Source organism: Macaca nemestrina, chromosome 2 (assembly GCF_043159975.1).
Source record: "Macaca nemestrina isolate mMacNem1 chromosome 2, mMacNem.hap1, whole genome shotgun sequence".
Lineage (NCBI taxonomy): Eukaryota > Metazoa > Chordata > Mammalia > Primates > Cercopithecidae > Macaca > Macaca nemestrina.
Window position 1 is genome coordinate 147,688,448 of NC_092126.1, and position 15,392 is coordinate 147,703,839.

Sequence of the window (15,392 nt, forward strand, 5' to 3'; positions counted from 1 at the left end):
CAAGATTAATTAGTTTAAAAATAAAATTTATTTTAAAACCAGGAGCAGGAAGAATCTTGTAATTCTAATGAGGCATCTATTAACATATCACTGAGGAATTCTTGCATATTTCATAGATCAGAGAACACTGACAAACCAACGTAAGATGTATAACCAAAAAAAAAAAGACTACAGATTCAACTAATAAGACAACCACAATATTTGTCACTACTATATGATAGTGAATCTATCTGGACATTTTTCTAAACCTGTTAAATAGAATCTAATTATTCTCTATGGAAAAGGACAACTAATCAGACATAAGGAATATTTCCATTTGATCCAATATACATCACATTTCCATGCATTCTTTGTCATATTCTCAGCTTTTAAGGTCTCTTATTGCAGAAAAAAATAAAGACCCCAAAAAGCTGGAAGGATGCAGTGTTTACAAAAATGTGGCATATGGGAATGGCCAATTTTCTACAAATATGAGCGAGAAGAATATCTGTGAAAGATTCTTTAGTGCCCAGGATTCTCCTACTCATCATAAACTCTGCTGGGATTTTCATCTGTGCTGTCCTTAACTTTCAGGAACTGAGGAGGTACTTTCGCATGCAAGCTACACGTGCTAATAATAGTACAGAGCTCCTTCCATGTGTTTCCTCACAGAGAAACAGAGCTTTCACACATCACTCCTCAAGCACTTGTAGAGGCAAGTGGTCTTCAACGAAGCACAATAAAAATACAATTGTCAAGGTTTGGTTATACAGAGAGAATTTATGGGGAAAGAACATAACACATTCTTCAAAAAACCTTGCCAAGTTCACACAGTCAAATTTTTTTCAGAAATAGTTCTAAGTTTTTGTTATAGCGGGAGAACAGCATACTTCACAAGAGTATAATTCCTAAAAATATGCTCCTAATGTCATCTGGCTATCAATAAACTATCATTAGCAAAACAAAACAGCACCCTCTAAAGTATATCTGGAAAAGAGAAAAAGAAGTTAGCCAGGATGACCATCCTGAACCTCTAAGAACTCCTCTTGTAAACAGATACCAGGATCACATTAAGAGGAGCCAATCCCCCAGTCAACTCGGTTCACCCAGGGACTATATTACTCAACTAGTGAGGCACATGCAAAAAAGCTGGCAAACCAGGGAACAGGAATTCAACTGAAAACAATCTTTTATTTTTGCACATTGTCTGTATTCTTTTCTTACTTCTTCCACTCTTACATACACTTCTAGACAATATATTCCTTCTTGGGGACAAACAGCATTCAATAATCTGTAGTCATAAAAAATAAGTTATCCTTCCTACCCGCCCTTAGATCTCAGAATGCAGGACTTCAAAATAGAGCCTCAGGAGTGAGGCTCAGACATCAGAGCTCCCCAGAGACACACAACAAAAACAGGCTAAGTTTTCACTTGAGAGAATATGCAACTTGTTCACTTACATGAGCACTTCAATGTTTGTCCTAAAGAGCAACAATTATATTGGTTGTATGATGCTATACAAAATTCATCTTTTTAGTCAGTCTGTGTCTGTCTTCACCTCTCTCACATTCCTTACCCTCTCAGACATCTCATTCATGCACAGCAATCTAAAAGCAGCAATCACCTTTGAACCCCAGAAAGAGTAATACTGATGTTCATAAATACATACAAGCCATCAATGATATTCAAGAGAGGTTCAACTAATAAAAAAAAGTTTTCTTAATGGGAAATATTCAGTCAGATTTTCTCAAGTGCTAAACTAGTTTCTAGAAATATCCTTTCACAATTGCATGAACAAGTTCGATTTGTTCAAAGACCATGAGTTACATACTGAGGCAGCACCTTATGCACAAATTGTTTATTAGTCACTAGGGAAATGCAAATCAAAACCACAATTACATACCATTTCACATCTACAATTTTAAAAAAAATTAAAAATCAGAAAATAACAAGCGTTGATAAGGATGTGAAGAAACTGGAACCCTTATGCTTTGCTGGTGGGAATGTAAGATAATGCAGCCACTACGGAAAAGTTTAACAATTCCTCAAAAGGTTAAACATAGAACCAGTATATGAATCAGAAATCCCACTCTAAGCTGAAACTTAGATATTTGAGCATCAATGCTCATAGCAGCATTATTTATAATTACCAAAAGGTGGAAATAACCATAACAGATAAATGGATAAACAAAATATGGCATATACATACTACAGAATACTGTTTAATCATAGTAAGAAATTTTAAAATATGCTACAACACTGATGGACTCTGAAAGCATTATGCTTAGAGAAAGAAGTCAACACACAAAGAAAATATTATACAATTCCATTTATATGAGGTACCTGGAATGGGCAAACTCATAGACACAAAAGGTGGAACCGTTATTACCAGGGCTATGAGGCAGAGGGGATGGAAGAGTTGCTATTTCATGAGTGCAGAGCTTGTGCTGGGAATGATGAAATTGTTTTGGATATAGACATTGGTGATAGTTATACAATATTGTGAATGTATTTAATGCCAATGACTTATACATTTATGAAGGGTTAAAAAGATAAATATTGTATTATATATATTTTGCCACAGTATAGAAAAACATGATAAGGAATTTTCTTGCACACTTTCCCCCATTATGATTCTTTTTTGTTCACTGGTCCAAAGCCCAGGCAATAGAATTAAAATATTAATTTCAAATTTTAAAATGGATCAAAGTTAAGGAATGTGCTCTGTATTAGCCTACCACTATATTAGCTTTAGACCGTTTGGCAGAACATTTCATCCAAAGTAAACACCAGTGTTCTATCACAAAAATAATTCACTCTCTTACAGGATCTCTCAGGATCTCCACCAATAAATTCTACACCTAGAAAACATCCTCAAGCTTAAATAACTAAGAAATTTATGATTTGTCATTAACTGAAAGGATGATAGACAAAAAGAGATTGTTTCTTCAGGACATTCTTCCAACCATTTTCCGCACAGTAATAAATCTAGTTTACAAACTGCTACATGAAGTTTGTCTAAAAATACTTTTCCTCATTTCAAAGAAGTAGGAACTCCAAAGTAAATTTCCTTGGTTTAATTTTCTTTTCATATTAAAAGTAAATAATGAAATTCAACATATGTCTGTTTTTAATTATAGTTTCTTACCCATGCATACAGAAGATAGCTTTTCTGTAGATTCATCTTCTTTTGTTATTGTTACTGTTTTTTGTGACATTCCAACAATTTTCTTGTATCCTTTTCTAGCCTGATCCACCAGAAGCTGAAATTCACATTTATGTTTCTTACCTGAAATTCAAAAGATCTTCACAGTAAAGCTAGGACAATGAAAGTTAACCATCTACAACTGACAAAATGAATACCAAGAGGTGTACAAGGGATGGGCGTGGTGGCTCACGCCTGTAATCCTAGCACTTTGGGAGCCCGAAGTGAATGGATCACTTGTCAGGAGTTCAAGACCAGCGTGGCCAACAAGGTGAAACCCCATCTCTACTAAAAATACAAAAAAATTAGCCGAGCGTGGTATCACACGCCTGTAATCCCAGCACTTTGGGAGGCTGAAGTAGGTGGACCATTTGTCAGGAGCTCGAGACCAGCCTGACCAACATGGTGAAACCCTATCTCTACTAAAAATACAAAAAAATTAGCCAGGTGTGGTATTGTGTGCCTAGAATCCCAGCTACTTAGGAGGCTGAGGCACAAGAGTCACTTGAACCTGGGAGGCAGGGGTTGTGGTGACCCGAGATCACACCACCGCACTCCAGACTGGGCAACAGAGCGAGACTCTGTCTCGAAAAAAAAAAAAGAGGTGTACCAGACTGCTCAAGAACAGCATCCATAGGAATCACTTGCAATAAATTTAAAAGCTACCAAGCATAAGAATACAAAGGGCTGCAGTGTCATGGAAGATTCTTTTTATCTTCTCTCTTCCTCAAATACAAATATGGAAACATGATATTCCTAGTTTGCTACTCTAGATTTCTTCCCAAACTCCATTCTCTAGAGAGGCTTTTACATAATCATAAGAGCAAGAAAGATGCACGCTTTCTTAAATATATACAAATGATACCATTCTAACTTCCAAGATACAAGAGTACTAAGAGTATTCACTGGATCTAAAATAGAAGCCTCTAGGAAAGTTGAATCATAATAACAAAGGATATCCACTCCAGCTCTTTTTTTTCTTCACATTTCTGGCCTGTTTCCCAGTAGAGCGAGCCCCTTTAAGATTCTAAGACCTCTCCCAACCAATTCTACCTTATCTTAGGATACTATACTAACTCGAATCTTTATTTACTACCATTTTAACATCTTTGAATATAATTAACCCTGACCTCAAGATCACCATTATTAATGTATCAATTTGTTCAATAAAGAGCAGCCAGTCATCATTACTGCATGGACTTTAGGGCATGTATTTGTGATTCTGAACCATGCAGCTGAGGTTGCAGTTTACTTATCTAGCAATGTTAAACACTTAGGCCACAGTCCAAAGTAATGTCATAAATCCTGTAAAATTTTTAGAGAGAACCATACTACAAATAGTTAAAACAAAAATTTGACACTGTTTTCGTACAAAAATCAACAATGTACTTTTTATCACTTGGTTTCTCCCATTTTCCTTAGCACAATACTAAGGCATAAGGAATTTACTGGGTGTAGGGAAAAAAACTGAGCTTCAGTTGAACTATGGCATTGTCTAAATCTACTCTCCCAGGATTCCAGACATTCACTGCCTTTGAGCTATGGTATATGTTGTAGATAACTGAGAGCAATGGAAAATAATTCTTGACTATAGATATGCAAAATCCTGTTGGGTGGAGGTTCAACTGACTTCCGTCCTCCAATGTGGAAGAAGCCAGTTTTTTTGCCCATTATACATTCATTTCAATGTTCCTCATCTGTAAATGTGATGATTCTTTGGCTCCTTCTTTGATCACCTCATAATATCAGCCCTCTCTCTACTAATGAGCTTAAATCTTTAATAAAAACACATGTTCATTTTACATCCGTATGAGAATGATGTTACTTGTTTTTGAAAATTATCTTTTAACACGAAAAGAGAAAAACTAAATTGTGATGCACAAGGAAGAAAATAGTTGGATTCCTATACGTGAATATTGACAGGCACAGCAAAGACATTCAGGAAAGAATGCTCCTAATTACAATATTTTTATGTGTATGGTACATGTATGAAAACTTCTAGTGAAACTAATGTGTTGGGCTATAAAATGTATGGTACATTTTAAATAAGAGACTCATTAAAATGTCAGCAAAAGAAATATATCCTGGACGTAAAGATTACTGGAAAAAAACTAACTCTTTAGAAACAAGTAAGATCCTATCTAGGATACAAGCTAGGTGATTTCTTTTAAGTACTCTACGCACTTGAGGATAACTATCCTGTATTTCTCTGGCTCCTTGGAATCAATGGGCTAACACTACCACCATCATTATGTAGTTTCTATTAGGCTAGGGTGACACAGTACTATGGGATCTACATAATTTAGTTAGACCAGGTCTAAGCTATTTTCCTACTAAGGCCACTCCACTGTACACATAAAGACTGGAGATTTAAGAATTAGTTAAGAAATTTGCTAAAATAATAGCATTAACAGTTAAGAAGGCTTAATGACTTATTATCTTCTGAAGTAATAAAATCCCAGATTTAAATCTAATTACCCCAGAGCTAGGCTGGAAACCAAAAGTAAATGGCAGCCACTACTCTGGCTTTAGCCAGAGAATTCCAATAACCCCTACTCAGAAAATGAAAAATGTCAACAGATCAAGACTAGTAACATTGTTCCCACTTACCTCTTTACTTCATTTTAGAAGATTTGCCATTTGGCAAGGAGTACTGTAGAGTTTAAAATCTCAGTTCTGGTGGGTGTATGTCCTGAATTTACCTCTTAGAAGTTTTAAGTGGCTCAGCTAGTCGTGGGAGTGTCCATGGCTAAGTACACATTCAACCAACTCATTTTCTTCCCGATTTTGAATACTTGGATCATTCCATCCTTAGTTCCTCTCCAAGTTTAAATGTAATCTTTTTTAGTACCAAGTCAAGCCCTTCACTCCCTGATCACTTTAACTACTCTTCTTCAGACCAGCCCTTACAGTCAGAGTGTCTCTGGGTCTGCCCAAGAACCCAGAACCCAGTGGCACAAAAGACTAAAAGCAGGCTCTCTCAAGAGTAGAAAAGACTCACACCCTTCCACAGTGATGCCACTGAGATACTTCGTCCACTTTAAATCAAGAAATGAGTTTGGAGTCAGTGTTTGCCAAAGTAAAATCCCATATATTTCTTTCACCATCATACCACCTATTATAGCCAACCAGCTAACCGAGGATGAAAAACAGAGTTTAACAGTTATGGCTAATGTTCACTACAGGCTTATTCATCTAGCCCTGAACTGACTAGTGACACTTTAATTTCATGATCATAATTCTCAAATGGGCATTCAATACTGCTATACAACTCTTGCACCTTTCTCTAGTAAAGTTTTCTCTACAATTCTCCAAAATATCTATCTTACACTTTCTTCTCTTCATTCAAATATTCAACACTCCCCATGTGGCCCCTCTTAGTTGGTCTCGCACTACTTTGAAAAATATAGAATCATTCTAACAGAAACTCTGTCATCTTTCAAGCACCAGTATAACTTGTCTCTGCACTTATGCTCTATTTCCCTTGTTCTTACCATGAAACAACTGTCCTTGCTATAATTAAAGGCTAACCTCTAACTTATGTTCGGGATTCCATCATGAAGCTGTGAACAGAGAGACTGTGCCTTCGAACCTAGAGTGTGAATTATGAAAACAACTCAGTAAATCCAGACCAGCATTTTTTTCTTATTGAAATAATAAAGATAATAAAAAGTATCAGAATGCATTAAAAATGGAAAAGGCAAATACCATTTTGTGAAGCCTTTGTTTCAGTCACGTGTATGTATACAGTTAGTAGTGATATAAAATGTATCTCTCACTGTGGGTTGTAGTCAAAAAGATCAGAAAGCCACTGAGTTAAATATCTCCCAATTTAAATAATAAACTTTAAAAAAAAAAAGCAAACAAAACCCTCCCTTGACCCAACACCCCTCCTCCAGCTATGACCCTATTTTTCTGCTTTCCTTTACACTAAAACCTCCCCCAAAAAGGTGTCTACCTTAATGGTTTCATTTCCTCACCTCCAATTTGGTCTCAATCAACTCTAAATACTTCTGACCTCTAAATACTTCTGAGGCTGGTCTTGTCAAGGTTTGCTGCTTCCAAGCTGTGAAACCCCTGTTCCCTTCTATCTCTGTGAAATGTAATGTTGTCTGTTCACAGCAACGTTTGGCCTAAGTCATGATTTGTTTTCTCTCTATCTCAGAGATCACAGTCCTATGCTACCTGTTTGTTTCCTATTATCTGAAAAACCATTCAACATTCACCTGGTTTTCTAGGTTTTTCTTTTTTTTTTTTTTTTCATGGAGGAGAGTAAATATAGTCTCTGTTATTCCGTCTGGGCTAATAGAAATCTCTATTTTTATTTTTTGGAGAGGGGGAAACAGTTTTTTTTTTTTTAATCAAAGTATGTTATTTATGCTAACATGTAATGGGTTCATTGTTAATATTTTTGAAATTTCTTGGTTTTAATTTCTTCTTTGACCTATGGGTTATTTTGAAATGGATTATTTAACTTCCAAATATTTGGCGACTTTCCCAAGGGCTTTGTTACTGATTTCTAATTTAATTTCACTGTGGTCAGAGAATGTATTTTGCATGCCAAATGAATACTCAAGGTGAACTCTCTGCAGATCACTGGGTTTCTCCTTCCAGTACTCCGTCCTGCAAACTCTAACTCCTTTGGTTCCTCTGATCTCTCGGCTCTTTCTCCTTAACTTAGAGTCTCCAGGCTTTGCCTGGAATACCCACTTGCCCACACTATAGCCAGGAAACTTTAGTATAAGGCTCATCACATTTTTTGCTTACCTCTCAAGGATCCCTATCCTTTGGTGCCCAATGGCCAGTATCTTGAAAATTGCTATTTCATATACTTTGTACATTCATTTTGCTTGTTTTAGGTAAGAGAGTAAATGAAGCTATTCCATGGCTGGAAACAGACATCCCTAAGTTTTAATTGATAATGTGATACATATTAATAGATATGACCCACATAAACAAAAGCTCTTTGGTGTCCTTGAGATACAGAATGGCTGGGCTCCTGGCTAAACTCCACCCTCAAGCCTGGGACCTTATCCCTAAGTGAAAACAGCTGACCCCATCTCGCCGCCCAAATATTGCCTTTTTGGTCTGCCATGCTTCTATCCTTTGCCCATAAAAATACTTCAGCTGGCAGAGCAACACAAGCAGCTGATGCAAGCAGTCAGAGATGCAAGCTGCTGAGCATTGGGGATACAAGCAGCTGAGCACTGGAGACTACAGACAAATGCAGCTAACTTCAGATGCTGCAGCTTCAGGGAAAGACCACCTTCTTCCCACATCATCCCCTTTCCAACTTCCATCAGCTGCCAGCCATCACCCAATAAAATCCTCCACATACACTACACTCCAATCCATCTGTGCAACTTCATTTTTCTAAGACGCAGGACGAGAACCCGCGTGCTGAAAGGGCAGGGGCTAGGACGCTGCTATGGGGCCTGCACAGAGCCTGCTCCCACCAGAGAGGAGCATCCGGCTGGTTCCAGCATGTGTTCCCTCTTGCAAGGAGTGGCCAGCAGTGGGCTGAGTGAAAGGATCTATTCCAGTTCCCGCCCACGAAGGGGGTCAAGGTCCAGGGAACTATCCCATCATATGGGGGCTCATCCAGGATATGACAAAGGGTGAGCTAAATGTGGAATTGTTGGATCTATCTCTTTTCCAAGATCCTGCCACCTCTCTCTTTCCTTTGGGTAAAAGGAATGTTGATTCTGTTTCCCTTCATAGAGGTCTAGCTGATCTGAACTGGGGTAGAGATACAGTGATTAAAGGAAACCATTTCCAGAGAGCAAGAGGCTCTTATCCCAGACCCCCAATCCCCCACTATTCATTTTAAGCTTTTTTTTCTTTTCTAAGCGAGACAGTTTTTTCCCCAACCTCAGGACTTTGCTTATGATAGGGAAATGACAGAGGAGCCACCCCTGAGGTCATTAGGATGAGCCCTAATCCAATACAACTGATATGTTTATAAAAGGGGGAAATTTGGACATAGAGACACACATAGAGGGAAGATGATGTCAAGAGACATAGGGAGAAGATGGCCGTCTACAGCCAAGGAGAGAGGCCTAGAACAGATCCTTCCTGCACGGCCCTGAGAAGCTCAGGACACTTCGATCTTGGACTTCTAGCCTCCAGAACCCTGCTGACACCTTGCTCTTGGACTTCTACCTTCCAGAACCACGAGACAATAAATTTGTTATTTAAGCCATGCAGTCTACATGCAGTACTTTGTTTGGGCAGCCCTAGTACACTGATAAAAACACATTAATTAGAAATTAATTAGAAATAAGAAACTAACTGCACAATAAATAACGATTATGACCATTTTATCAAAAAGTTAAACTTTTCTTATATTCTTCCTTGCTTTATTTTTTCACTTATCACTTTCTAAAATACTAGTAAGATATAAACTCCAACAGAGTAGGCTTTTTGTCTGTCTTGTTCATTCCTATATCCCCAGCTCTGAGCATAGCATCTGGCACATGCTAAGTACTAGAAAAACTTGTGATGGTTGAACGAATGGAATAGTACTATGAAAAAACACAAGATAATGTAAGTACATATAGAAAGAAAATCTTACCTTGTCTGAGATCACAAAGGGTTTCCCAGGGAAACTACAATTGAGCTGATTGAGAGTAGGTAGTATAGATAGGGGTCAGAAGCAATTAGAGAAAGACATAGTTCCAGACAAAGAGAGAAGAGGGTAACAAATGCCCTAAAACACTGAAGGACTTGGTAAAGGAGGTAAAAGATATCCAGAGTGACTGGAATACAAGGAGTAAGGGGAAGAGAAGAGGCAAGGCTAGAGAGCTCAGCAGGTCCAGATACAGGAAATAACAGACTTTACAAACTCTAGCTTAAGAGAAATGGAAAGTCCACTGAAGAATTCTTTATAACGGCAGGAGGGCAGCAAGGCAGAAATGGCAATGATGTGAAGACTCAGCAGTTCTGGAAGACAGTTTTGGCTTCTGAGTATTAGGAAGGGTCAAGAGTAGATGGGGGATGACAAGAAAGCAAAGTGATACATAAGAAGTGTATGGACTCAGGGGATATTTACAAGATAGAGACTGACAGAACTTGATGGTGAACTGAACATGGGCAGATCAAGAAAAAAAAGTAATAAATGAAAGATAAAGAATCAGAATGGCAAGCTAGTTATTAGCAACAGTGCTGGAAAGCAGAAAACAATGGAAGGATACCTTTGAAAATTTGGAGAAAAGTATCTTTTCAACCTAAAGTTCTACAAACAGCCAAATTATCAATCAATAATAAAGGTGTTATTTCCTGTTATGTATGGAATGTTATATATCTCAAGAAATTCCCCTACACCAGGGGTGTCTAATCTTTTGGCTTCCCTGGGCCACACTGGAAGGAGAATTGTCTTGGGCCACACATAAAATACACTAACACTAACAATAGCTGATGACCAAAAAAAAAAAAAAAAAAAGAAAAAAGAAAAAAAAATTATCACAGTATTTAATAAAGTTTACAAATTTGTTTTGGGCTGCATTCAAAGGCCATCCTGGGCCACATGCGGCCCACGGGCCGCAGTTTGGACAAGGTTGCATACACCCTTTCTCAGGAAGTTTCCTGGAAAATGTACTCTACCAAAACAAGGCAAGAGAAGAGGGAGACTTGGAACCTGGAAGAAGTGAACCAACACAGGAAGGAGGAGAGCAGAATTCCCAGAAAGCTGGTGACAATAAATTCCAGAGAAGCAGCCATGTATTAATAGAAGGCATAAAGGGCAAGCACAGTAGACTGGAACAGGACAACAGAGACTAGGGGTGGCCCTAGGGGAGAAGTTCTTGAGAAAATAATGAGTTATAATCAATGTGTGTAAATGTACTGGAAAGTGATTTATACTTCTGTTGGAAGGTTTCGAGATATATTAGTACTAGGTAAATAGTTAAACAAATAAAAGAGAATTATTAATTATAAGAAAAACAGGGCCGGGCGCAGTGGCTCATGCCTGTAATCCCAGCACTCTGGGAGGCTGAGGCGGGAGGATCATGAGGTCAGGAGATCAAGACCATCCTGGCTAACACGGTGAAACCCCATCTCTACTAAAAATACAAAAAATTAGCTGGGTGTGGTGGTGGGAGCCTGTAGTCCCAGCTACTCAGGAGGCTGAGGCAGGAGAATGGCATGAACCCAGGAGGCAGAACTTACAGTGAGCCAAGATCGCGCCACTGCACTCTAGCCTGGGTGACAGAGTGAGACTCCATCTCAAAAAAAAAAAGAAAAAAAAGAAAAACAGAATGTTTTGATGAAACGAATTATAACCATCTTATGCAAATTGTCTGGCTTGAGCCATAAACAGTGTATCTAACTTAATACTGATCTTACAAAAACTTATGACATAATATTTAAAGGATGGAAAGGAAGCAAAGGTAGGGCTCAGGATACATAAATGAGCTAAATCTCCACCTTTCATATTAGCACATCAATAGTTAATGTGAAATTGAAAAGCTTCAAGAAATAGCAGAAATAATACCTTTTTATAAATTGTAAGGTAATAACCAAAAGTAGCGCCAAAAGGTTTCATAGTTGTTCCCTCTAGGGAATGGGAATAGAGGCACGTTGTTGGAGGAAGCAAGAGACTGCTCTTTTATATGATAAGCCTCATAAAAAGTAAATGATTAAAAAAACAACATGTAAAACATTAATAAAATGTTTAAAAGATGAAGATATATCAACGGTATAGTTAGAACCTGACACTAAATCAAAATGTATGAATAAACTAAAAGGCTAAGCATCTAAGCTTTGTGAAGCACTTGACTTTTGAGGTTTATTTTAAGGTTAAATCAATTAATTTAATACCATCTATTTAGTAAAGTTACTTTTTAGATATCTAAGTGGTGGGCAATGAATATTTTCTTGACTGTATACAGTCCAAATTTTTCTTAATATGGGATAATTATTAGATGCCACCCTTTCAGTTATTTAAATTACTTTCTCCCAATGCAAATTTTCTGGTTTCCTTATTTTCACAGGCTTTATTTTTACAGGCCAATTCAGTGTGATCATTTGATATTCTCTTTTGTTCTCCTTTCTAAAAAAATCACTCTGGCATCCTAAAAGTTGATCAAAGAGGTTCACATCATACTTATCTGTCTAGCAACAGAATAATGGCGACTTTTGTTGTTCAGTCCATAATCCAAGACTCCTCTAGGGTCCTTTTCCTATTCTACCAAGGCACAGGCGATCACACCTACATCCAGTGCAGGTGTGCTTCATCCTCCTTCCCACAATACATCACTACAGAACCTGGGCCTTCAGAGTTTAAGAAATGAAGAGAGAAAAAAATTATCTTACCTCAATTAAAACACACCATGCCTGGGAATACTGATTCAGTGAACATCTATTAACCATCTACTGTTCGTCAGGCACTTAAATTTAAACTAAAAACCAACCAATCACACAAAGAATAACAGCTATCCAATTGACAAAACAGTAATGTGTTAGCCCTAGGAAAGATATACACAAAGACATTTAAGGAAAAGGAAGTGATAAAGTTGGGAGGTTGCTAACAAGCAATAAAATGAAAACTATTTTTGGCACAAATATAGAAGCGTTGAAATCCTATACAGAAGTATTGTTACTGAGTGGCCTGAGGACAGGATAGAACCTCCATATGTTTCCATTTTAAACCCGGCTTCTTCTCACAGAGATGCTCTGAGAGCAGCTAATTAATATTTGCAAAGCTCAATGTAGAATGCTAGTCATAAAAACAAAAAAGCAGGCACATAAAATACAAAAAAAGTCACTAAGTAACACACAATTAAAATTCAATCTCTTAAGTAATGTTAACAAAAGTTTGAATTGAACCTTAATATAAAACATTATCCTGAAAAAATTACTTAAGATGAAAAACAGCAACCGAAGCTCTTTACAAATAAAAAAAGTCACGCAACTTACGATATTTACTGTGAATTTCATCTATTTCCTTTTCTGTTTGGTCCTTTGTAAAAACCATTACCTAAAATAATCAAAAAAAGTCTGAATAAAAATCTCCCCAAAATGATAAAAAGGGAAATATTACAAACTTTCAAATCTCAAATGTGAGTGTTTAAAATAGAGGAAAATGATCTGTCATCTGTTTTATATAGACCTAGGAAGAATCATTCCTATGGACTTCCCTTAAATACCAGAAACAGTATACATTTTACTCATTATTTTTTCTTATCAGTAGAAAATGCAACATGATTCAATTATATATTAACAAAATAATAAATTTTCTATTTTCAATATTTAATTTTCCACATTCATTAATACAACAGGCAATATTTGAAACCAGAAGACTGATGACACTTAGCTGACTATCAGTAAGGCTGATCTTCTTGTCTGCCTTCTCTCTTTCCAACCTAACTTCTCCAGGTCATTATAGAAAAGTAGTATGTATAGAAAATGCAATAATACAAAACACAGTAAGTTAAATTTCTAGGTCCACTTTTTAAACCTCAGACTTAAAAGATCAGAAATCTACTTCCATAATTCACTACAGTTCTCATCTTACAGTTAGCACACAGGTAATAATAGGGTCAATGTAAATTCCATTTTTGTTCCTACTTATTTGGCTATAAACTTACTTTCTTAAGGTAACCATTGCTTTCCTTACAAACACACTACAGATGGCCTACAAAAAAAAAGAAGTCTACTTGGAAGAGACCAAAACACTTCCTCCAGTGTCACAGGACACAATGACTATTTTCTTCACTGGTATCCTGTCTTCAAGTTTGGGGCCATCAAGCTAGTGGAAGGCAACAGTGAAGAATTTTAGGTCTCTGATTCTCTCAAAAGCTCAAGAGAATACTCCATCCTCAAATTACTTAATTTATCCTCTTACAATTACTTAACATGTCCATAAGTATAATCATAGAATTGCAGAATGCCAGAGCTAACAAGGAATCATAGAGGTCCCTAGCGGTAGCTTAGAGGTCCTTAGAGGCAGTTTATCGAACACAACCAGCAGAGAAAGGACCAATATCAAAGCTGCCTGATGCACAGGCATAGGCATTTTCTATAGAACTCTAGCTCATGAACAAACTCTACTTTGAATTGCATGTTGTACTAGAAGACTGCTAAGTACAATCAAATATTGTCCTAAAAGGAGTTGCAAGTAAATCATAATACACTAAGTGGAAATGTTTTAGTAAATGAACAAATTTAATAATGGTTTGCTTTAATTTTTGTTGGGTATTAAACTTTCTTTCTTCATTTCTATCCAGATACTGAAATAGCCCATTAACATACACTTTCATTGAGTTTACTAGCTTCAAGACGCATCCTAGTCTTCTCCATATTTTCGATTTCTTGAACTATTTCAGCAGCTGTTAAAATAAGAAAATAACCACTAGGTTAACTACTTTTTTTTTTATCACTGTACAGTAATTATTTAAGTTATTAACATTAGAAGATGGGTGACAGGTATATGTGAACTCCCTGATCTATTTTTACAATTTTTCTGTGAATCAATTACCATTTCAAAACAAAAGGTTAAAAAAAACCATGAAGTTAAAACACTGAACTCTTACACATGCACATGTTGTTCAACGTATAACCAGAAGAGTAAAGTCAAGTCACTTTGCTTTCTCCTTTGAATATATAGGTCTAAACAGAAGTCTCAATGAAAGATGAAAATTAATTTTTTAGTGTGAATTCAATTATTAGGGGATGTCTGCTCAAATTCCAATGTACTAAATGCAGTACAACAGGCTACTGTTCAGGGAGAGAGAAAGGTCTACAAATACCAGGAAAAATGTCCTTGCCTCCAGAACCTTTGTCTGTAGGTATGGTTACCAATTACACACATAAAAGAGATCTGGAATACACCCTGTCACACATTAAATGCCTTTGAATGCAAACAGCACAGAATTTGCAAATGCTATCTTTCTGCATCCAAAGTCAATACATTAAAACTGAAATGCATATGGTATGAAATAAAAATTTACAATCCCTTACACTCATTTATACTTAAAAATTATATCTGGAATTTGCTTCAAAATAATCCATGGAAAAAAGGGCGTAAATGGTAGATAAAACAACATTAAGATGGTGTGATAATTGTTTAAGCTGCGTAGTAGGCATATGGGGAAATCAGTAAACTCTTCTCTCTATTTCTGTATGTTTGAAATAATCCCCTATACAGTTTTATTTTTTTTTAAACCACAGACCTTATGAGGATCATTTAAGAATGCAACTGTCTCAATAT

The 15,392-nt window shown here is 36.8% G+C and overlaps 1 protein-coding gene across 3 annotated transcripts in view; it reads right to left on the reverse strand.

Annotated features, from left to right (window-relative positions):
• LOC105477646 (RAD18 E3 ubiquitin protein ligase) overlaps window positions 1-15,392 on the reverse strand; it is an 82,375-nt gene that overhangs the window by 24,327 nt on the left and 42,656 nt on the right. For all 3 annotated transcript variants that reach the window (XM_011734212.2, XM_011734210.2, XM_071092125.1), the window contains 3 exons: window positions 14,435-14,511; window positions 13,100-13,160; window positions 3,128-3,268 (listed from right to left, as the gene is read on the reverse strand). In XM_011734212.2, coding sequence (XP_011732514.1) covers window positions 3,128-3,268; window positions 13,100-13,160; window positions 14,435-14,511 — 279 coding nt within the window. The remainder of the gene's footprint in view (window positions 1-3,127; window positions 3,269-13,099; window positions 13,161-14,434; window positions 14,512-15,392) is intronic.